The sequence below is a fragment of the Mirounga angustirostris genome, unplaced genomic scaffold (assembly GCF_029215605.1).
Source record: "Mirounga angustirostris isolate CCGP_5_RB_7025 unplaced genomic scaffold, mMirAng1.0.hap1 SCAF_1, whole genome shotgun sequence".
Taxonomy (NCBI): Eukaryota; Metazoa; Chordata; class Mammalia; order Carnivora; family Phocidae; genus Mirounga; species Mirounga angustirostris.
Genome location: NW_026991709.1, coordinates 198620602 through 198644272, shown reverse-complemented (window position 1 = coordinate 198644272; position 23671 = coordinate 198620602). Strand labels below are relative to the sequence as shown.

General features: G+C 60.8%; 1 protein-coding gene across 1 annotated transcript in view; it reads right to left on the bottom strand.

Moving 5' to 3' along the window:
• CELSR3 (cadherin EGF LAG seven-pass G-type receptor 3) overlaps positions 1 to 23671 on the bottom strand; it is a 36761-nt gene that overhangs the window by 5460 nt on the left and 7630 nt on the right. The window contains 37 exon segments of the mRNA XM_064596483.1: positions 65 to 212; positions 297 to 379; positions 713 to 865; positions 945 to 1109; positions 1318 to 1481; positions 2031 to 2141; positions 2364 to 2503; positions 2585 to 2743; positions 8930 to 9818; positions 10211 to 10411; positions 10982 to 11140; positions 11458 to 11573; positions 11841 to 11989; positions 12098 to 12214; positions 12638 to 12764; positions 13196 to 13275; positions 13702 to 13814; positions 14012 to 14186; positions 14314 to 14352; positions 14355 to 14603; positions 14691 to 14817; positions 15042 to 15209; positions 15795 to 15969; positions 16363 to 16518; positions 16795 to 16990; positions 17214 to 17423; positions 17647 to 17741; positions 19138 to 19239; positions 19553 to 19736; positions 20058 to 20178; positions 20275 to 20416; positions 20581 to 20752; positions 21143 to 21259; positions 21830 to 22015; positions 22439 to 22608; positions 22699 to 22824; positions 23085 to 23248. Coding sequence (XP_064452553.1) covers positions 65 to 212; positions 297 to 379; positions 713 to 865; positions 945 to 1109; positions 1318 to 1481; positions 2031 to 2141; positions 2364 to 2503; positions 2585 to 2743; positions 8930 to 9818; positions 10211 to 10411; positions 10982 to 11140; positions 11458 to 11573; positions 11841 to 11989; positions 12098 to 12214; positions 12638 to 12764; positions 13196 to 13275; positions 13702 to 13814; positions 14012 to 14186; positions 14314 to 14352; positions 14355 to 14603; positions 14691 to 14817; positions 15042 to 15209; positions 15795 to 15969; positions 16363 to 16518; positions 16795 to 16990; positions 17214 to 17423; positions 17647 to 17741; positions 19138 to 19239; positions 19553 to 19736; positions 20058 to 20178; positions 20275 to 20416; positions 20581 to 20752; positions 21143 to 21259; positions 21830 to 22015; positions 22439 to 22608; positions 22699 to 22824; positions 23085 to 23248 — 6148 coding nt within the window.

Genomic DNA, 23671 nt, shown 5'->3' with positions numbered 1-23671 from the left:
ACCCCCCGCCCCCAGGCCCTGGGGTCTCTCTATAGCCAGCGACCCCTGTATCCCACCCCCAGACCTGGTTGCTGTCCACCCGGTAGCCGTGCCTCAGGGCGAAGATCTTCCCCAGTGAGATGGCAATGGCAAAACCAACCACAGCGATGGTGAAGGCATATCCCACCAGGCTGGCGAACAGCTGGGGGCTGGGGGCCGCTGGGGGCAACAGCCTGTGAGAGGCATCTGTGAGGCCAAAGGAGGGAGCTGGCCCTGGGCCCCCAGCCCTCCCTGACCGGACAGGGGCCAGTGCTCACCCTGCAGGGATGTCACCCACGACATCCACCCCAAATCTGGCCTTTAGGCCCACACCGTAGGAGATGCCTGTGGCCCCGATGAGCTGGGGAGAGAGGACAGAGTCAGGGGAGTGGCGCTGGCATCATCAAGGGGCTGGAGAAACCACTGTGGGGGTGAAGAGGGCGGCCTGAAGCAAAGCCTTCCGGGGGGGTGGGGAGAAGTGGGCAACAGGGTAAAACACACCACCCTTTGGGGAAAGTGGAGATGCTATCAGGGTCCGGAAGGTACTAACGTGGGACCTTCCTGCTGTGGTCACACCCCGTCCCCAGGAACGCTCCCTGGTGCCCACTCCAGCTGGTCTTTAAATCCTGGGGGGTGCCCGCCAGCAGGGATGTATCCTGCCCTGCCCCTCCCCCCGGCCCCGCAGATTCCGAACCGTCAGCAGCTCCCCAGGGATCGGCATGGGCAGATATCGGTGCAGCTTGTCATTGAGCAGTTTCACCAGCACCAGCACCACCCCTGCCACCAACGCAGTGACCACCGTGCCCACCACACTCTGGGGCAGCTTCCAGCAGACCTCCAGCACCGTCTGAGGGGAGGCAGGGTCACGGGTAGCACTCAAGGTTGTGCGGCGCACCCCGCCTGCCCCTCCTCCCGCCCTCACTCACATAGATGAGGGACAGCGGCCCCGAGTGGCTGCTCAGCTGGAGGCCAAACACATACTTGAGCTGTGAGACGAAGACCTGCACAGACGCGGCCGTCGTATAGCCGCGGACCAGGGGCTCCGACAGGTAGGTGACCACAAAGCCGAAGCGGACCAGGCCCAGCCCCACCTGTGGGGTGGCCAGGGGCAGTCAGGGGACACGAGGGTCGGGGTCGTCAGGGTGGCTACAGCAGAGCCCGGGGCAGGTGGAATCCAAGGGACATGAGGGAGCAGCCAGGCGGAGGAGGAGGGCGGTGATGGGCAGACCCTCGGGGGAACTGGCAGTGGTGGGGTGAGGGGTGGGGGGTGGGGGGCACATCCTCCTGCCTGCTCCGCACCTGGAAGAGTCCGACCAGGACGCTGAGCGTGGAGGCCAGCTGCACCCGCACAGCATCTCTGGCCACCTCATCGACGGTGGAGTTCACACCCTGCAGGAAGTTCTCACCCGGGGCCAGGGATTCTGTCACACTGCCCACCATCACAGACATGACAGCAAAGGTGCCTGCAGAGGTAGGTCAGGGCGGGTCTGCAGGGGAGAGGACACTGCCCTACGCGGTAGCCCTGCCCTTAAGGGAAGAGGTCAGGAGATAGCTGGTTCTAGACAAGTATCTTCAGACTACATCAGGCATAGAGAAGCAGTGCTGGTGATCACGTGTGAACCCTGAACTCAGGGACTCTTGAGGGAGGCCAGAAATGCTGGCCCCGCCTCACCTACCCTGCCCCACCCATGTCTATCGGCTGAGAATCACACCCCTTGTAGAAGGTGAGATGGGGAAAGGGGGCACGGCCTGCCTCAGGCTGGTCAGGACTCTGCCAGGTTCTGGGCCCTTCAAGTTGCCTCACCCACATCCTCCTGGAGCCAGGGCCTGGAGTTATCCTGAATCTGTGGTCCCACCGTCAGAGGCCTAGTCCTGCCTGGAAATGACCTTGGACCCAGCACCAATGATGTCCCCTTCCCTAAGTTCCCTTGCCCCGCTCGGCCCTCCCTCACCCTGTCCTCCATGGGGGAAGGTGGACATCCTCCTGCAAGGCTGAGCCTGGCTCCACTCACCCACGGAGATGTGCCGGGAAGTGCCGAACAGGAAGTAGATAAAGACAGGATAGAAAGAGCTGTAGAGGCCAAACACAGGGGGCAGTCCAGCCAGGAGGGCATAGGCTAGGCCTGGAAGTGAAATGGTAGCAATGAAGGCTTGGAGGCCGGGGTCTTGGAAAGGATGAGGGAATCCCAACCCTAGGTCATGGGCCATAGTTCCAGGGGCAGCGCTCATAGCTTCAGATTATGGGGGGTGCACAAGCCCACAGGGCTTCCGGGCCGGGGCCTTGAAGGATTGCAGATCACCCCCCAAGGATTGAGGGTACAGCCTCCAGGTCAGGTATGGCTCACCCTGTGGTAGCTGCATAATGGCCACACTCAGGCCAGCCAACGAGTCGCCCAGGAGCCAGTCACGCAAGGGATACCGGGGTAGCCAGGCCAAAACCGGGAGGTGCTGGAACAGAAGGGCTCGGGCCCGAGCACGGGAGCACCTGGGGACACAACAGTAAGCACTGGGGACAGGGTCTACCTAAGTCCTGCCAGCGCCCCCAGACCCCCACCCTCCGCCTTACTGAAACCAGGTTCGCCATTGGTAGGTCGTGGTTGCTGAGGTCCAGCACCCCAGCTCCTCCAACTGTTCCTGGTTCATCAGTGGCCGCTCCACATGGTAGTCTCGCTTCCTCAGCTCCATGGCCTGTGTCACAGGCAACAGTGCCTGTGTGTCCCTCTGTCTGGGGTGGCGAGACCAGAGTCACAGTGAGTGTACCCCTGGCCCAACCTCCCCCATGCTTCCACCTGGGATCAGAGAGTCACCCGCTTAACTTTTCTAGGCCTTAAGATCTAGGTAGCTGAGAACTGGACCCATGCCCAGCCAGTGGAAATCCCTGAACTTTGGCTAGGAAGTCTCTCGGTGGGCCAAAGTCCCCTATGAAGGGATGGCAAGATAAATATAATCCATACCTCCAACCCAGGTATAGCTGCCCCCCTGTGAGTGTTCTATCAGTCCCCAACCCAGGCTGACTGTCCCCCCCAGCCCCTCCCCTGGACAATCCCTGTCCAGTCTCTGAGTCCTCATCCAGCTGCCCCAGGAGCTCAGTGCTGGCTGTCTGAGAACTCGCACAAGGGACCCAGCAATCAGGGGTCCAGTCCTTCAGGCAGGTTCCTCTTTAGAGTGGCTCCCCTCTAAGGGAAGGAAAGTATTGGGGCCAAGTTTGCCCCTGGGCCTCCAGCCTGGGGATCCAGGCTGTGGACAAACTCAGGCTTAATCTGGGAAAGCCAGGGAATGGCTCTCACCTGGAGAAAGGGGTCTCACCTGGAAAGGCAAGCTCCCACCTGAAGTGGGAAGATTTCCCCTCCAGAGCTCCTACTACCAGGTGCTCTTTCTCCCAGAGGGAAAGCTCTCACCTGACAGGAAAGTTTGCACCAGCCAAGCATGTTCTGTATTCAGAGAATCTCTTATCCACCCAGAGGCTCCCACCCAGAGGCCCCGTGGGGGGGATTTAACCCCTTCCTCCCTTGCAGCCTGGAACTTTATGACTGGGACTAAGGATCCGGGCTCCCGGGGGAGGGGGGGAGAGGAGAGGGGACCTCCCTTGGGAATAGGTGATCTGCTGGGAGGGAGTTCTTATTCGAGGAAGCTCATACTGGGAGGGAAGCTTTCCCAGTGGGGAAAGTTTTCACCTGCCAGGAAAACCAGGGACGGTCTCATCTGGAGGGTACTCTCACCTAAGGGAAGATCTTACCTGGGGGAGGCTCCCACCCGAAATGGTTGAAAGCTCTCACCTGGAAATAGATCTCAGCGCAGGAGTCTTCCCTGCTGGGAAAGTTTTCAGGAAAGTTCTGATCTGTGGGCTCTGACCTAGGGGTAGGATCTCCCCCGAGGGGTAGGAACTCGCCTGGGAAGAACCTCTAACCTGGATGAACTGGTCAGAGAAGGGAGTGGAGTAGGTGCAAGGCAAATAGATCCTCAGAGATTCTTGACACCGCGGTGTCACAGAGATCTTTGAGCCCCCTTGCCCCTCCTCCGTGAGTCACTCAGGTCTTCTTAAAGGGCTCCCCCACTCCCCAGGACACGTGCTTGGAGGGCGGGGCCTAGATCCTTGGCCCCTTCCCCGGGGAGGGCACCTCGGTCCTTCCAGCCGGACTCCTCATTCCCGGTCAGTGGTACAGCTGCGTGGGCTCAGGCCGCCGCTATGGACTCCTTGCGGCGACCTCCCGGCCCCAACGCGCCCAGCGGCTCACCTCCTGGGCCGGGGCTCCTCCACACTCAGCCGCCTCCCGCGGCCCAAGGCTAGCCCGCGGGCGGCGCTCGAGTGGCTTCCCGCACAGCCCTCAGGGGCGGGGGCAGCGCGGGCTCCCGCCCCATCCCTCGCTTCAGGGGGCAACCGCCTGCAGAAAATCGGCAAAGCTGCAAACCAAGGCGTCGCAGCGGGAGGATGCCTGCCCCGGACTGCCCCTTCCGACCTAACCCAAGCCGGCGCCTGCACCGGGGCTACGCGGCAGCTCGCGGACACGGACGCGGAGAACCGGAACCGTGCCCTGCACTCACCCCGAAGCTTCAAACAGCCCCATGGCCAGTAGGCTGCCTGCCAGGTGGCGGCGGCGGCGCCTAGAGCTCTTGCGCGCAGCCGGGGACCTACGCGGGGCAGCAAGGGGCCAATCCCCGGACAGGACGGGGCAGGCTTGGGCCAATCAGCGTGCTCGGGCGGGGCCTAAGGGACACTCTTCAGGAGGGGCGAGCCCCCGGGAGGAAGATTTAACCCCTTCCTCTCCTGCGGCCTGGAGCTTCACAACTGGGACTAAGGATCCCCGCTCGGCTACGGCCGTGGCCGGGGTACCCGAGTACGACAGGGCGGATACCAAGTCCTGGCTTCTCTCGGAGGGTCCCCGCGGGATGGGGAGGGAAACCCCCCAAATGGGCTGCCTGGGGGCGCTGCTGGTAACCAGAGCCTTAGCTCTCCTTGGGGTATCCGGTCTACGGGGCCTCTTTTGCCTCCCACTAAGGGCGGGGCCTTCAGGCTTTCCCCTTAAGACCAGTGTCTGGGGCGCCTGGGTGGCTCAGTTGGTTGAGCGACTGCCTTCGGCTCAGGTCATGATCCTGGAGTCCCGGAACCGAGTCCCGCATCCGGCTCCCTGCTCGGCAGGGAGTCTGCTTCTCCCTCTGACCCTCCTCCCTCTCGTGCTCTCTGTCTCTCATTCTCTCTGTCTCAAATAAATAAATAAAATCTTAAAAAAAAAAAAAAAAAAAGACCAGTGTCTGATACCGAAGGTGCCCAAGGCCTCCCTTCAACTCTGGACATCCAGACCTGAAATGAGGCTGCGAGGTTTCCCTCCCCTACAGGGCACAGCCTGGCATCTCGCCCCGAAGACTTCTGCCTGAATGGGGAAGGAACACGATGTCCTGGCCAGCTGCAAGTCCGAGAGGCTAGTGGGGGTCAGTGCTGTTAATGGGCTGAGGCGTTGGCAAGGGCAGTTCCTAAGGTTGATTGGAGCCCCGGCCAGGGCAAATGCCAGGTTAGAGTTGCAGGCCCTGAAGACCAAGTCATCATGCTGACACCTTGAGGAGAGAAGGGATTTCCCTGGCACCTTACTCCCAGGACCTGTGCTCATACTTCAGGCCCCCCATCACAAAGCACCAGGCCAGAACTCAGGGTGAAAGAGATGGGAACTTGGTCCAAATGTCAGACAAAATGGGCTAAAAATAGCTGACTATTGAGGGGGGAGGGTCAGTGCTCAGATTTCTCCCAAAGGTCAGCCTGGTCTGAATCATAACCACCCTCCTACGCTACCCACCCCACTCCCACTCCCAAACAGAAAGACGCAATAACCATTTTCTATAGAAGTTTATTCCCAAAACAGAGCGCGGCTTCACGGAACAATTTACACAGATGGGGAAAGGGACCACTGGGCTGGAGCAGGGGACCGCCAGAGAGGGGCATCTATAGAACCTAGGACATAGCAAGGACACCCCCCTCCCCCCAGAGCGGGCCCCTCAACCCTTCAAGGGCTGGGGTCATTCTGGGTAAGGAGAGCTGGAGTCCTGGCTGGCAGGATTTGGCACCAGTCAGCAAAGTAGAATTTTTAATCGCCTTGGAAACTGCCTCCCAAGAGTATGTGTGGGGGAAGGGGGGTGTCTGCACAGACCCCCTACAACCCTGCACAACCCATTGTTCCTAGCCATAAGAGGATGCCTACTCTGGAGGCCTTCTGGGTCTGCTGTTCAACAGGGGGCTCAGGGCTGACCTTTGGCCTGGGAGAGTTAGGAGCCAGAAACCTCTCAAGATGGCCATGTCCAGGGTCCTCCAGGCCCTCTCTGGCCTTCTCAATCTTTCACTTGTAAACAAAGGGAGGGGGGAACCACTTTTTCAACTGTAAACAAAGTATAAAAGTTCAAGGTTTTAAGTTGTAAACACAGTTTTAGCATGTTTTAAATCTTGACCTGTAAACAAAGTAACAAAATCTAAAAGTCCCCAGTTCTGGACGTCAGACAAAGTAATAAAAGAGTTTTGTGAACAGGGTCCTAACAGTCATTTCTCCCTTTATAAGGGAATGAAGTAGGATGGAACTAGTTACCGCAGCCCAGGTGCCCAGGGCCAGGGAGGGTACTGTAAACATGGGAGGCAGTGGCACCTACATTCTGTGTCTTCAACTCTCTTACTTCTGCTCCCCCTTGCTCCCCCGCCTACCCCTAGGAAGAAATTCTAGCACAGGGGAGTGTTGGGGAATCAGATGGCACCACAGACAACGTTTGCTCTTAGCAGGGTCTGGCAAAGACCCCCCTAGTCCACCCTCTGCAGGAATGTCTGCATAGAGGCCTGAGCCCCTCCGCGTGGGAGAAAGGGAAGCCTTGCTCTGTAAACATGACATGCTGCTCCACCAGCGCCCCACAGCATCAGTCCTAGGTCATAAGGCAGTAAGTGGCAGGGACTCCGCATAAGAAACACACACATCCACGGGGAGGGGCAGCATGAGCAAGCCCGTGAGGAGGTCAGAGGACCCCTGTTTCCAAGACAACCCCCAGTCCCTGAAGTTTGGCCCTTGGGGCATCCGAGAAAGCGCAAAGATCAATTCTGTACTTTGGGCCCTAACGATATTCAGATCAATGGGCAGGGGCTATTTGCCCCTCCTCTCTGAATTTACCCCGGGAAGATGAGAGGAAAGAGCATATCGTTTGCCAGGGACCCAAATGGGGCCAAACACTGCACGTTTTACCCTCTGTCCCCTTCCCCTTCCAGCCCAGCCTCAGAACCCCCGGGAGACAGAAAAGCTGAAAAATAACATAAGCATATCTCTCTGGTTACAAAGGTACAAAACATATAAAAGTCCTCCTTTCAGTTCCCTCCCCCTGCACCTGTTACACGCATGCTCACATGCTCATGGACAGAGCGAGGAGCCTCAGCACTGCAGCAACAGGAGAGCTGGGGGGGGGGGGTGGGAGGCTGCCTTGGGATCAGCCCCTGACTCCTGGAGTCTCTTCTGTTAGCTCAAATCCTCCACGGCCCTCAGCCGTTCCTAGTCCGGGAGTCTGCCCCTCAGGAGTGCCCCTCGCTTCTGGGAACTCTGCAGGGTTGAATGCGGCAGTCAGAGGTGGTTGCTGAGAAAATTCAGTCAGGGGGCTCTCGGCTCCCCCACAGCCTGGGCCCCCGCCATCTCCCCCCCAACCCCATCACCTTTTCCTTTCAGTCCCCAGCCCCCTTACACCCATTCCGGGGATCTAGACCCCTTCACCCCTTCTGCACCCTGAGACTCATCAGCAAGGCCCCCTGGTCACCACCTGTCCCCTCTCTAGGCACTCAGCGAGCACCTGCTGAGTACAGAGATTACATTAGCACTTGACAGATGTCGCCTCAAAAAATCTCCACATCTCATCTGTTACTACAGACACATTTTACAGATATGGAAACAGAGACTCAGGGAGGTCAAGTGTGACCCCAGAGCCCGAACCCCTGCACAGTCCCCCAGGACCCCTCCCCCACCCCACCAGCTAGACCCCAAGACTAGGCTGCAGTTGGGCCCAGGCAATACTCATAGCTTTCCCTCAGCCCTGCATCCAGCACCCTTCCAGAGTCCCCGGCACAAGGCCCTAAGTTCCCTGCTCCTCCTTCCTTTCTCCTCCTCTGACTCTGCTTGGGTTCTATTGGTCTCCTGCCCCACTCCTGGGGTCCCTTTCCCCCAAAGCCTCCTTTTAACCTGCAGACCTCCACAGAGCCTGACCTAGCTGTTCATCCTTTTTGAAACTCAACTCTTCTCTTGGCTTCCAAAGCCTGGCAATCCCTGGTTCCTCCCCACTCCCTCTCGGACTCCTGTGTATCCAGCTGCTTCCCAGGTACGTCTGCAGCTCCCTACGCTACAGATGGCCCACAGGCCCCTGAGATGCACCAGGTCCCAACTCAGTTCCTATGTGCTCCACCTCGCAGTGCCCACAGGCATGAGGAACTTAACACTGACTAAATAAATAAGTGGGTAAATGATTTACTTTCAAAGTTAGCTCTTCAGCCTGACATATGAGATGCCCATATCCTGGCACTACTTCTGGCCTCTCCTTATCCCTTACCACCTCCTAAGCAAAGCCTCCCAAGCCATGAATCCTCCTCTCTGCCCCCCCGGCCCCCCCGCCCCTTTCCGTACCACGTTACCTCCTCCTTCTGGGCCTTGGCTCCTGCTCTCGCCCCCTCCACTAGCTCAAGCCCTTTGGAAGGCACGTATCTCTCTTCCCTAGCCCGGGAGGTGCAGGGGAGGGTGGCTGGCACCAATCAGACACGTGGCAAGTCCCTGCTAATCACACCACCATTCCCTGCCTGTGGCCCCCTCGGGTAGCCCACACTGCCAACCCCCATGTGGCCAAACACTGTGGCAGGGTGCACAGGAGGTTGCCTTAAGCTGATGAGGGTGTGGGCAGGTGGCCACACCCTGCTTACTCTGAGTCTGGAGACAGCTCCGAGATGCTGTGGGACGTGGCAGAGCGTGGTGTGGAGGGCCCAAGCGCAGAGGCTGTGGCAGAAGGCGTGGCAGTGGTGTGAGGGCCCGAGGGCGTGCTGGAGGACTGCACAGAGGAGGAGAGAGCTGAGGAGTTGAAGGAGGCCAGGATAGAAGAAAGAATGTCCAGCTGCTCTGTGGAGGGGCCATGGCTAGGGCCACTGGCTGGGTCCTCCCTAACTCTGAGCAGCTGTGGGGCTGGCCCGAGGCCTTCTCGTGAGGGCTGCCGGCTAGGCATGTGGTCCAGCTGCTCCCCTGAGTTCGATCTCCTGGACAGGGAATCCAGGGGCCGGGATGGCAAGAGGGGGTCCCTTGAGAGTTGCCGCTGGGGAGACAGGGGCAGAGGCGGGGGCTGTGGGTCAAGGTCCCGGGCACCGTGGGGCAGGGGCAGTGTGCGTAACCACTCGCAGGGTGCCCCTAGGTCCAGAGCATCTCGTGACCCGAAGCGGCTGGCCCTGGCGCCAGGGTAGTCCCTGGGTGGCTGCCTCCGTGGGAGGGTACTGCCCCGATCCCTGGGCTCCAGGCGGCCTGGCGCGGCGTCCAGGCATTCCTGGGACCCCGGCCGACTCAGGGGATGCAGAACAGGGGCAGGGGCCTCCTCCAGTCGCTCACGGCTCAGTTGCCGCCGGAGGAGCAGGTCCAGCTGTTCTCGAGAGGAGTAGCGGCTGGCTGGCTGCGAAAGGCTGCCCGTGGCCCCTCCAGCATAGATGCGACCATAGGAGGCAGCTGGCACAGCACGGTGGCCCAAGGTGGCTGCACGGCGCCAGGACAGCTCAGGGGCACCTCGGGTCTGTGGCACCAGTGGGTACTGCAGTCGGTTCTTTAGGATGCCTGTGTGGGGAACACATGGGAGCTAGGCTATGTATGGGGTGGGGGCAGGGGCAGACACTCCCTGGGTCTAGGGCGGTAGCTGCCCCTGCGATCCCTGTGACATGGGGCTGGGGGCAGAAACCCCTTGCAGAGGGGCAGAGGCAGCCCCTAGGGATTCCACAGTGGCAGCAGGACAGGGCTCAGAGTGGGGAGGCGGTAATCCTCGGTCAGGACAGGGTCTGTCCCCATGGGTGCAGGAGTAGGGGCAACTCCCCCCGCCCTTGAGATCAGAGGAGGGACAGCCCCCAGGATGTGGCAATGTGGGCCAGGGTCAAAGGGGCAGAAATCCCCGGGGTTGGGGTAAAAGCAGCCCCTGGGGTCCCTGAAGTACAGGTCAAAGTCAGGGATCATACCTTTCCTCTGATGCTGGGCCCGACCCAGGGAGGTTTCATCTCCACTGGTCAGGGCCAGGTCTGGCTGGTTGTTGTTGGCTGCATCCTTGCTGGTGTCCAGCCCCAGGCGCCTTTCAGAGCCCCAGGTCTGCAGAGCACAGGGAGTGGCCTCACATTCCCCTAGGGCTGGCCAGTAGGACAGGAGGTCATTGCCATCCACATCTGTGGAGCCAGAGCAGGTTACAGGAGCCTCCGAGTTGACCCCACTGTTTCATGAGCCCTATGATACAGACTCAGTGACTGCCCCCTCTCCCCCAAGCCTGATCCTAATGACTCCTGAAACCCTGGCTGTTCTGACTGAGCAAAGGTAGGAATAAGCGGGTGTCTCTCAGAAATCAATGGAACCATGGAGAAGACTACTGGTGAGCCTGCCACTCTGGAGGTAGATAGATACTAGGGGTGGGGGAACTTGGTGGCTGAGGGGTCAAGAAGAACCCTGGAAGAGCCAAGGCTGAACCCTAACCCTCAGGGAAGAAAAGGGGCCGGAGGAATGACATGTCACCCCGTAACATCCCTGACTTTGACCTTGTTGCCCAGGCTGTTCCCGGGCCTCCAGCCAGCAGAACTGCTAGGAAGCTGGATGGGGCGAGGTGTGTGGGCGCCCAGTGATGACCCCACGCTTCCAATAGGTCAGTCCCAGGAATCCTCAGGGGATATCAGTGTCCCTAGGTCACACCCAGGTGGAATAGGGGGTGTCTCTTGGTCACCCATGGGGTCAGAATATCCCCTCACCTTTGGGGTGAGTGAGGAGCCTCTCACTCTGGGCTGCGCGGCAGAGTGGACGCTGGAAACGTCCCCGGGTCCGGCCATTGTCCTCACTCTCTGAGGATGGGATGGACAGACTTCTCTCCTCCTCCAAGGACAGGTCACTGTCGGAGTCAGAGTCTGCGGCTGGAGTTGGGAAGGTCAGAAGAGGGAAGGCACATCAGTGGCTCAGGGAGCCAAGGAACTTGGGGGTCAGCAAAGAGCCTGGAGCTGAAGGTCTTGGAGTGGCTACAGCAGGGAGCTGGGGCTGGGGACCTAGGTAGAGCCTGGGGTGGGGGTCGGTGCAGAATGGCTGGGACTTGGCAGGAGAACCAGGTGCCTCCTGGGGCAGAGACCTGGGGGGAGCTCGCCCCACCACAGTCAGCTGCTGCACTGCTTCTCTCAAGAAAGAGAAATGGGGGAGAGACCCTCCGCCTCCTCCCACCCCCGGCCCAGGCACCTACCTCCACCAGCATCTCGATGGAACATGGCCACGTCCAGGTCAGTGGGGCCAGCGTGAGCCTGGAGGCTGTGGTCAGTGTGGTCAGCAGCTGAGCCATGTCGAACCAGGACATTGTCCCTGGAAATGCAAGAGCGCCCCACCCCATCATCAAAGCGTGATGTAATGGGGTGCTTCGGAGGCTGGGGCATCTGTGAGCACCCAGGCCAACTGCTGTGGAATGGCTCTGAAGGCACCCCTGGGTGTGTGGCAAGAGGCATCTGGGCCCAGGTGCCAAGATGGGCAGAGCCACCATCCCGGGACCTGTGATGCCAACCTCTCTGGTCGAGTGGGACTGGTCTGAGCTGTATGTCCCCTTGCCCCTCCCGAGAAGGCTGCTCCGCTCACCTGAGGTAGCCTCGGCCCCGCTGGCTGTCTTGGTCCTGGGTCCGGCCCGAGCGGGCACTGCTCACTGAAGAGACAGTGGAGGCACCCAGGGTGATGCGGATGAGGCCGCTCTCTTCAAAGAGGGCGGTGTTGTTGTAAGCCCCGTGCCCCTGCAGGAGGTGGGCACAGACAGGCGTGTGAGCCGGCTCTGCAGAGGCCTCCGGCCCCCGGCCTCCCAGGGCCCCCGCCCTGACCCCCCAGCCCCGAGAGCACCTTACCGTGCCAGGCGCCGGCCTCGCTTCCTCGGGCGCTGCTTTCCTGCCCAGACAGGCCGGCGTCCAGGCTGCCCGAGCATCTGCATTCAGGACACAGAAGAGCAGCAGAACTACCAGGCCCTGTGCCCGAAAGGGTCAGTGTGGGGTCAACGAGGGGTTAGCGAAAGTCAGTGAGAGATCAGAAATGAGTCACAGGTCAGAGGAGGGCCACCAGGGGGGTGAGTCAGGGCTGGGAGAAGTCACTGTGGGTCAGCAAGGGGGGGGGTGGTCAGGCATTGCAAGTTCGTGTGAGGGCCGACCCAGGAAGGGAGTCAGGGAGAGTGTCGGAGGCAGGGAGGGGTCAAAAGGGCACTAAGTCGGTGGAGGTCAGTGTGGACCAGCAAGCGGCCAGGAGCCGTAGTGCTGGGGAAGGTCAACCCAGGATGAGCAGCCCGCCCGTCATCAGCCAGCAGAAGTCAGCCCTAGACCTGGGCTCGAGGGCCTGGGTTGGGGTCACCCGGCTGAAGCCCCACCTGGCCCAGGGCGGGGCAGGGTGCCAGCTACCTGGAGGCCGCAGAGCGTGGCGTGGAGGTAGTGGAAGGTCAGGACACTGTGGTTGACCGCCAGGAGGCCGAAGAGCCAGGAGGCACTGACCAGGAGAAGCAGCAGAAAGCAGCTGCGAAGGCTCCTGCTGCAGGACACGGGAGGACACAGGGGACACGCAAGCGTCATGCGGGGCTCATATATGGGACACACAGGGGACACGGAAGGATAGGAAATCACACAGGAACACGGCGGTCTCAGGAGGACACGAGGGGAGACGGGAGGTCACTGAATGAACCAGGAGGATACTTAGGGAGTCATGAGGGGATGCGGGGGGGGGACTGTGAGAGAAATGTGGAAGACAGGGGGGTGACACAGGGGGTAGGGGGCAAAGTGAGCCACCCAGGCCACGGGAGCTTCTGTGGAGACAGCAGGGCAGAAGCACGTGTGGGACCAGAGAGGGACCACAGGCCAGGGCAGGTAGGACTGCATCCCCATACCCAGAATCTGGAGTCCAGCCTGCCCAGGAGAGGACTGCCGTTCCAAGAACCCCCCACTTTCCCCAGCCAGCCAACTCACAACACGGAGGTCTTCTTGGCCTCCCTCTGCCCCGCAGAGCAGGATGTGCGGGCAGCGAGGAGAAGCATGGTCCCGTTCATCTGGGCCCGCGGCCAGACATGTGGAGCAGGGGTGGGGCAGAGAGAGACAGAGACAGTGAGAGAAAGAGAGAGACAGGGACAGAGAGAGACCGAGACACACGGAGAGAGGCAGAACCAGGGAGAAACATACACGCGCATGGGTGCACACACACAGTCAGGAAATCAGAAACAGAGAGGCCCTTAGAACACAGAGGAAGTCCCAGGTAGGGAACCAGGGAGGGACTGAGAAATGGAGAAGGAGGTTCACAGAGAGAGAGAGGCAGCCGAGTTTCTGACCCGATGCCGCCCATCTCTGTGCCAGGGGAGCGGAGGACAGAAGTTGGGGCGGAGCCCTGCAAGGCTGTGGACTGCCACCTGGCATCCCTCCACGGACACCACCACGCCTGCCACAACGCTCACGGGTGGCCTCGAGCACAGCACACTCACCACGATGACCAGGATGACAGGGCCCGCGAAGCTCCAGATGAGGGGCTCGTGGATGGAGATCCAGCAGAAGTCAGGGTTCCCATAGCCCTCGGGATCCAGGCCGACGGCAAGGCCTGTAGGGGAGGACAGGAAGGACGGAAGGGGTATGTTCTAGAACAGTTGCCCCTCTCATGCCCGGGGAGGAGCTGGGGGCGGGGTGGGGACGGAGCAGGCTCCTCCCCGAGCACACGGCATGGGGGACTGAGGTTAGAGTAATGATCAGGACGAGGGTCGGGCCGGGTGACAGGAGTCAGGGGCGCAGAGCCCTCACCCAGCAGCACAGCAGGGACGCCCCAGCCCAGGGCATGGTAGAAGCGCATGGCGCCGCGGTCCACGTTGCGCGGTTCCACCTGCATGCGGTAGAGGTGTAGGCCCTGCACGAGGAGCCACGCGAAGGTGCTGAGGAAGAAGTAGTGCAGGAGGATGGCGACCGCAGTGCACACCAGCTGAAGGCAGGGGTAGGGGGCGTCAGCACCGCTCCCGCCTCACCCCGCCTCTGACCCCTAACCCACACACAGCACCTTACGCTGGCATCCTGCCCCGAACCCAGGCCCCCATCGGAGCCTCCCTGACCTCTGACCCTGAGCTTTGGCTCCAGGACTTGGTGGGCCAGGGGAGGTCATGAAGACACAGGTCCCCTGGCCCTGACCCTGCACCTGGTTGTGGGTCCTGTGGATTCCCAGAAGGAAGAGGAGCTCCGCCAAGCCCAGGGCAGCCGCCACGTTGGCATGGATCCCGCGCACGTTGGACTTGAGGCTGCGCAGGCTCAGCAGGACAGCTGCGGTCAGGAGCAGCGCAGCCACGGACACTGCCATGACCACATGCGTGAACACCGCCAGCAACTCCAGGTCGCCCTCCAGCCGCTGTGGGGACAGGGACGGTCGCTGGGGTGTTGGGCACCCCGACCCTTGGGCCTGCCCACGTCCTCAGGGCTCTGAACACAATCCCACCTCACGGGGGGAGGCATCCATAAGGACCCCAAAGGTGCCTGTCCGGCTGCAGCGACATCGGGCATGAGACCCGTTCCTGTGCACCAGCTCGCAGTCCCGTGCTGTCCACATGCCGTGCTGGTCCGCCCTGCAGCCACAGGGCAGTTAGACCTACCATCCCCTCGGGGCGCTGTCCCCTGGCCAGGCGGTGGGGGGGGGGACTGTGACAGACAGTGGGGGTGGGGCTGAAGCTGGGGAGCAGCATTCTTCGGGGGCCTGGGTGCACAGGGACATTGGTGGGGGCCCCAGGGGCAGGCGGGGCACTGCAGGGGCCCATAGGGGACCAAGGGTTTCCGGAGCGGAGGTCCTCACGGGCCAGGTGGGTCCCACTGCACGCAGATCGCCTTGCTCCGATTCGCTGTCTGTAGCAGGCGGAACTCCAGGCTGATCGGGGACTCCAGGACACCCCTTAGGAAGTTGCGCCGGTGGAACACAGCCACACTGACCACCGGGGAGTTCATAACAGGGTTCTGGGGGAGCCTGAGGAGACACCCCACCTGGGCTTGGACACCGCTGACCTCCCCAAGCTCTGACCACCTACCTCACGGCCTTCATGCCATCGGCATGGCTGACCGAGAGTCCGGGGTGCCCCAGAGCAGAAGCTATTCTGCTTCAAGACTGCTGCACGACCCTGAGTCCAATGGCCTAGCTGGGCTGCCACGGTTCTGCCCAAGCAGCAGGTTCTCTGCAGCCAAGTACTTCAGACCCACTGCCCACACTGGGGTCTGCGGCCCCAACAGCTCCAGACTGTTTGCCTCAAACGGCCCTCCCTGCCAGCCCCCTCTGACCTCCATCCGTCAGCCAGTTTGCCTGTCTGTACCTGGCTCCTATACCCCTCCTTTATGTGACCGCCCCCACCTGTGGCTCAACCATGCACGACCCCACGGGACATGAGTCACAGGGAAGACGGCATGGACGAGGCTCCCGGGGGCTGTACCCAGGAGCTGTCTCAGGACGACGGTGAACCTGTTCATCTGCCCACCAAGAAAGGTGTGCTAGGCTGGGTAGAAGCTTGCAGGAAGCTCAGGGGTGAGGGGCCTAGAAGTAAAGCCCTCCCCGTGGTACCTGGCACCCCGGCGCTCGGCCTGGAACTGGGCAGGGAGCAGCCCCCCCAAGGTGCGGTAAACGAGGAGGATGACAATGGAGATCCCAGGCTCTGGCTCGGGCTCGGGGGGGGCTGGAGGAGGGGCCACACTTGAGGTGGTAGAGTTTTCCATGCTGCTGCTGCTTGTGGACAGAGCTGCCAGGGGAGGGAGAGGGACCACCGTCAGTGACCTCTGACCCCACGCACCCACAAACCCAGCTCTGAACCAACCCAATGCAGCCTCAAGCATGGGAATCTCTTCCCTGAAGGTCCAGAATGGGGAGATGGGGAGAACAGAAGTCCATGTCCCCTTCATCCCCAGGGCTGGATCCTGAATATCAAGGCCTGGGAGAGATCATCAGGGGTCAGGGGGAGAACCTGGCGAGGTGAGAGTGGTGTGGGGGGTTGACGTGGGAGGGTCTCACACAGGGGTCTGACATGGGGCAGGCCTGGCAAGGGGAGAACCGGCAGGAGGGTGACACACTATCTGGCAAACGAGGGTGGGCAGGGAAACAGGACCTGGGCCAGGGGTCACCCAAGGACTCTCACCTTCAGGTGGGGATGGCCGTGGGGACTGGGAAGGCAGCAGCACGTGTGTGTGAGGATCCCAGGCATCCTGGCCCCGGAAAAGGTTGCTATGGTAACGAGGGTAGCGACGGGTCCCCCGGGTGGGACTGGGGTGCTCCATGCGGTCGATGCTGAGCACTGCCCAGGAGGAAGATGGGTGTGACCCAACAAGGATCTCCTCCCCATGCTGAAGGCCCCACACCCTCCTCTCCCCATTCTGTACCAACATCCCACAACCCATCAGTTCACTGCTACCAGCACAGAACCTGTCCCTGCAAAGCCCTGAGGGAGGTGGCACAGCCTCCTGCCATTGATGTTGATATCCATATCCCCAGCCCCTCAGACCTCCAGGTCCTTGCCCTTTCACAGCCCTCTTCCCGCCCCCCACCCCCCGCCAGGCTACCCGCCACATACTGATGTTGGGCGTCACCAGCCCCACGGGATTCAGGTATGTGAGCTCCATATTCCTGGCGAGGGTGGCTGCATACTCTTCCAGATGCTGCACCAGCCCGGCACTGCCTGGGGAGCCCCCAGGGGCCCGCTGCCCCAGGGCTGCCCACAGGTCTCCAGTCTCGGGAGCAAGCAGTGCGGAGCCAGCCCACAGCAGGTTCTGGGAAGAGGGAGATGAGAGTGGGCTCAGCCATGTGAGGACATGTGAGGGGACAGGGCTGGCCTGAGGGGTCTGGCTGGGCACTCAGACAGGCCCCAGCAGGCAAAGGGGTGGGTCTGGAGAGGACAAGGGCAGAGGGAGAGCCCAGGGCTTTCAATTCCCCAGGGTCAGGAGGGACCTGAGCAGGGGTCCAGGGGATGGTGAGCACAGGGCACAGCCCCACCTCATTGAAGTGGGCGTCCTGTGTGGCTGTCAGCCCGAAGCCCTGCTGGTGGCTCTCGAATGCCAGCAGGTGGGCCAGCAGTCGGGCAGTGACCCGGACATCCTGGCTAAAGTAGTGGTCAGTGTGGCCGGTCACCTCCCGCAGCCTCTGAGCCAGCTTCTTGGCCTCCACCGTATCCAGGACTGTCTTATTCAGCTCTAGGCCATCCAGCTGCCAGGACAAAGATGGGGATGGTCGCTCTCTGGTCCCTTAGGCCTTTCTCAAAAGCTTCACCAGAAGAAGGGTTTGGCCAGATTAAAGGGCAACCAGGAAAAGCCCAGGAGGTCAAAGGCTGGGGCATGAGGCCTAGGGCCCAGCACCGGCCTGGGGAGGCGGAGGCCAGGCCGGGGCCAGCGCAGGTCTTGAGTGCAGGGCCAGGTCTGGGCAGTCTCACCAGCAGGTTGAGTTCTCGAAAGGCAGGGGAGGTACAGTTGAAGAGGTCAGGCTCCAGCCAACCCTGGTCCTCACCACATAGCCGTATAGCAGCACCTAGGACCAGATGACCCCCAGTCAGGCCTGGGTCCTGGACACCTTCGCTGAGGAGGGAGCACAGCACCCTCCCCTAACCCAGGGAGAGCTCTGAGGCAGAGACCAGAATAGTTGGCATCTGTGGCTGGACCCCTGGACCCTGCAGCCCCAGCCCCCAGCCCAGGCAGGTCCCAGCTGCCTATTAGTTAATTCTTGAAGGGTCTGTGGGCCGTTCTGAACCACTGGTTACATAAAGCTGAGCACAAGGGCGTTCTCTGTCTCTATCTCTCTCTGTCTCACACACACACAAACACACACACACACACACAGGCCAGGTTCACAGACATGTGGCCCAGGGCAAGCACACACACACAGATGTGTGGATCAGGACAGACACACAGACACACACGCTCTCTCACGTATGCACACGCAGACATGCTGACACAGACCAGGTTTTCCAGGGGCAGCGTGTGACCAAAGTGAGGGTGGGGTGAAAGTTCTCACACCAGTTTTAACTGCCCCCGTGGTGGGCTCTGCTGCTATTTCTCCCTCGTCTGTGTGATCAGGATGGGGGTTGAATGAGAACTGACCTGGGCCTTAAGAGAGCTTATAGCCACCAGCAAGAAGGACCCTAACTTAAACACAGAAGCCCCTCCCCTGCAAGACAGACTCACAGACACATGCACAGGCACAGAAAGACACACACATGAGCATGCACACACAGACGATCTCTGTCCAGCCACTGTGGAGACCTCAAGCAGCGGGGAGGGTTCTGCGGGGACCTCAGGCAGTGGGGAGGGGCCCTCAGGCAGCAGGGAGGAGTCTAGAGGGCCCTCAAACAGAGGGGAGGGTTCTTTCGTGACCTTAGACAGTAGGAAAAGGCCTGAAGACCCCAGAAACTGAGGAGGGGTCTACAGGGATCTCAGGAAGTGGGGAGGGGTCTGCAGGGTCCTCAGGCAGTGGGGAGGGGCCTCTGAGGACCTCAGGCCTCAGAAAAGGGCCCCCAGCATCCTCTGAGAGTGGGAAGGGGCCTCCAGGGACTTCAAGCAGCTGAGAGTAGCTTTCAGAGACCTCAGGCAGCAGGGGATGGGTCTGCAGGGATTTCAGGCAGCAGGAGGGGTCTGCAAAAGCTCTGGCGGTGAGGGGGGGCAGCAGCGCACCTGAGCAAACACGTACCCCTTACCTGCACCCCGCAATCCTGCCCAGAAGCCAAGAGAAACAGATGGAGGCTCAATGAGGGTGTGGGGAGGGGCCCAGAGCCCCTAGGAGGTAGTGAGGAGCCCACATGGACCCCTCCCTGACTCCCACTTCTTTGCAGGAGCAGGGCCACCCAACTCAGGAAAAGAAGTAGCTCCAGCAGTCAGAGGACAGGCCTACTCCCACCCTCAGCGATGCCCCTGCCCCCCCAGGTACTCACCCAGGGCCCCCCGAGGACAAGGCACTGAGGCCAACATGCCAAACTTGGTCTGGGGCCACCACACACCAGATCTCAGGGACTTGGGGCAGGCGTCATAGAGCACTAGGGAGAGAGGAGGCACTGAAGCAGATGGCCGGAGGCTGGGGCCAGTGACAGCCACACCCACGGCTCCTCTACCACCCATACCAGACCCACCACCCACCACTCCCGGGCTGACCTTATTACGGGAGCAGCCTATCAGATTCGGTGACAAGTCACTGAAGTATGTGGGGCAAATGTGGGGGTCCCTAGGTGTCAGTGGTCTCCTTCAGGAAAAACCTCCCGGAGCCCCTATCTAGGGAGCCCAGCAGTCCAGGCGACTTGGTGGCAGCCAGAGCCAGCCCTCTCGATGTGGAACTGCAGGGAGCCCGCTCACCTCGGCAGCCACTGGCTGTCACCTCTGCGAAAGGACTGTCACAGCTATTGCACTGGCGGCCGAGGGCTCCTGGGCGACAGGGGCACTGCCCACTGTGGGGCGCACATGAACGCGAGGTGGAGCCCACAGGGTAGCAGTCACATGGGAGGCATGAGTCGCTGCCCCGTGGTCGGTAGTGGAACTCCTGTTTGAGAACGGATCAGGGGCCTGAGGTCAGAGATCAGGGCTTAAGGTCGGGCTCTCAGGCCTGGGGAATGAGTGGAATCAGGGGCAAAGGGCCAAGAGAACAGTACTCACAGGCCAGAAGGAAGGTTGGACTCCAAATGAAACATAAGGGGCAGGGGGGAGGGGATCAGATGTCAAGGACAAGAGGTGGCAGATAGGTGACGGGACAGAGTAAGAGGTCAGGGCCTGGGTCAGGTGGCAGAGATCAGCAAGCTGGATAAGAATCACAAATCACAGCTGGAGAAAAGTTCAAATGTCAGGGGCCAGGGGCCAGGCATACCTTGCAGTGACACTGCCCGTTTGTCTTATTACAGTTGGGGTCGAAGCCCTTGTGAACGTCACAGTTGCAGGGGCCACAGCTTGGGCTCCCCCACCAGCCCCGTGGACACTGCTGGTCCATCCTGGAGGGAGACAGCCAGGTGAGATGCCTCCACGTCTCAGTGACCCTCCCTGCCCCCCACCAGGTGTTTCCATCATCTCAGCCTCCAGCCCCTCACCTGTGCTCACAGTGGTGCCCAAAATAGCCACCCACACAATCGCAGGTATAGCCATGGGGGGCTCCCGGGAGGTGGCGGCATGACCCCTGGTTCTGACAGGGATTCAAGAGGCAGGCATCCACACACCCTGGGCCATAGTAACCTGCAGGTTGGGTCAGCAAGCTCAGGACACTTGGCCACAGCATGGGAGGAAGCAGGCACCCGTTCTTCCAGTGCCTGCCTCCTCCAGGCTCTCCAGATCCCCCGGTCTTCACCATGAGCCCCTGGTTCCTGCCCAGATCACTCTGCCCTACCCCCAAATCACACCTGGCCAGCAGGTGCAAGAAAAGGTCTGCCAGAGGTCTCGGCAGTCAGCATGGGGTGGGCAGGGGCCAGATGCACAGGCATTGGTTACGACACAACCAGGTTCCACGTTCACTCGGTGGCTGGGCGGAAGCAGGGCTGGGGATCCCGAAGGCGTGGAGCCAAGCCATAACCCCTGCGGACAGAGCCAGCAAGGTGTGAGACTCATGCCAAAGCCCCTTGGTCCCTATAGAGCCAGCCACCTGATCTGATGACCCCTGACATGCAGTCTCCCCCAGGCCCCCCCAAAAGACCCAGACCCTGACCCCAACATCCCCAATTCAGGCCCCTCAGGGGACCCCTAATCATGCTGTCCCTGACAGAGCTCTCTAATGACCCTTGATAACTAAGCTAGACCCTCACCTCCAACAGCACAGGAAGGCCTGGCCTATCTCTGATGGCTCTGTGTCACATCCCCTCCCCGTGCCAACCCCTACGTGAATGCAGCTTGTCAGGTCCCAAGGTACTCCTAACCTCTGACCACTCACCCTAATGGCCCATAGCATGTTCCCATGCTGACCCCCACCTGGATACAGCCAACCAGGCCCTGAGGAACCTCCTCTTCACTGCTGGGGGGCAGGCCTCCCACATGGAGTCGCTTTACCTTCAGGCCCTGCAGTTCACTCCCCACTGCCATGGTGTCCTAGGGGAGGGGGACAGTCAGCACTGGGGGTGTGGGGGCACCTGATGGATCCCTGCCCTACCTCAGAGTCAGTCTTGACCTTGTCTTATCCCTGCATGACCATCCTCTGTCCCTCTGGACCAGCGGAATGGTCTGGGAATCAGCTGCCCCCGAGTATGGAGGACCCGCTGGAGCATGGGGGATGGATAATAGCAAGGTTTCGGTCAAGAACTGGGCCCAGATAGGCCTCTCTCCTGGACCCAGATAGACCGTGAACTTTCATGGCTTTGAGCTAGGGAGGTCAGGGCAGGGACCAGAGGGGGTTTCCAAGAGTTTGGGAATGTACGGGCTGCAGAGGTACCCGAAGACCAGACCAGAAATCTGGATAGCCTCTCCGACATGAGCAGGCCTGGCAGTGGAGCAGCCCAGCGGGCAGGGTGGGCTCAGAGCAAGGGTATGAGGAGGGCACTGCAGGGAGAGTGGGGTGCAGTGGAGGCAACTGAGAGGAAATGAACTGCAGGGGGGGCTGTCAAACGAGGTGGGTCTGGTTGGAAGACTGAGAATGGACTACCGCAGAATCAGCGATCAGACCTGAAAGAGGCTAAAGTCCAATGAGACCATGAGGACATGGTGGCCCCGCCGGCCCCCTGGCTCCTCCTGCAATTCCAGCCGCAGATCATGCCACCGGCCATCACTGACAGTCACCTGATCCAGGAGGAGGTGGGCAGCACGGCCCGAGCCCCTGGTCACCGTCACGGACAGCAACCCCCGATCCAGCTGCAGATAGAGAAGCACAGCCCTGGGGTCAGGGCCCCAAGTTGGGCTGGGGCTGGGAGTATCAGGAGGTGAGGTCCAGGGACTCAGACGTCAGAACTGCATGGCCAAGGCTATATCTGGCACACAGGGCGTTGTGCCCAGGGACGTCATGTTGCTGAGAGGGAAGTCAGGGGGCAGACGTCAGGCCAGGGGTCGGGGATCAGTGCAGTTAGCACAAAAGAGATATGCTGGGGCCCTGCGCCTGCAGAGGATATCATGGTGGGAAAGAAGGTGGAGGGCTAGGATCCAGAGCAGGGTTAAGTATGATCAGTACACCTGGTAGGAGCATGCGGTATGACCAGGCTCAAACTCAAAGGAGTGCGGCTGGCGGCATTTGAAGTTGAGAGTTGAGGGTCTAGGGAGGGGCCAGGAGGACAGACACACCTGACAGAGGAGCATGCTGTGTGGCCCAGCCTGCACTTGCATCAGGACCCCCTGCGTCGCCCGCGTCCGAAATGCCAGCCCCAGGTACCACGGCACAGACACGGCCATGTCATTTCCAAAGTCCCAGCTCAGGGTGCCATTGCCTTGGAAATGATGGGGATGGGCCATGGCTGAGGGGATAAAAAGAGCAGGATCACAGGCCCCACCTCAGGAACAGACCTTACCCTGCAGGCCCCTCTTGCCCCGTGCTGCCCACTCACTGAGCCTACAGTCTTTGCCACCGAAGCCCACAGGGCAGTCGCAGCTGAAGCCGCCCCAGCGTTCTGAGCAGAAGCCGCTGTTCTTACAGGGGCCCGAGTCACAAAAGTGCAGCTTGGCCTGGCAGCCTGGGAGAGGAAGGTACATGGAGGATGTGAGAACATGGGGGGCGGGGGGCACGAGTGCTAGACAGGACAGAGGGGTCCAGAGGGGCCAAAAGTGGCCACAATTTTCACCCTGTGTTCTCTCGGGGTGGACTTGGAAGGAGGCGGGCCCTAAAGGCTAGGCTATGGCATGGTGCTTGCCCTCAAAGGAAACAAGGATGAGGTCAGATCTGGAGTCACTCCATGCCCTCCACCCCCCTCTCTAATATGGGGACACGGCCTACCTGCCATGGTGCCGTTGTTCGCGACAAAGGCTGCCATGTCCACTCGGCGGCCATCAATGTACAGGTCCCGCATGCAGCCAACAAACTCCTTGTGTGACACGGGGAAGTTCTCGGGGAGGTTGGGGACACCCCCCAGAAGCAGAGGGCCCGTCAGGTCCAGGGACCTGGGGATCAGGGGTCCACATCATTGTTGGGACGGGGGCCAGGGTAGGGTTGCTCCTGAGGGCCACAGGAAGTGTGTGTGGGGGGGTAGGACTCAGAGGGTAAAGGTGATTTAGGGGGGAGGGTAAGGCCAGGCTAGGGAAGAAGGTGGGACCTAACTTCAGTTGTGGGGGTGCAAAGGAGAGCTCATGATGGACAGATGGTCTGGGGAAAGGTGAAAGACGGGTCGAGGGCTAGGATGAAAGAGTGAGGCATTTGGGTGGCTGGTGAAGAGTCTGGGGCACCAAGTGGGGATGTGGGGCATTAAAAAGAAGCAGGGAGAGTGAAGACTGGGGACTGGCGGCCTGGGGACCATGTGCGGGAATGGGGAGTCTGGGGTAGAATACAGGGACGGAGCTAGGGTGAGGTGGGGTTTCAGTGTCCTC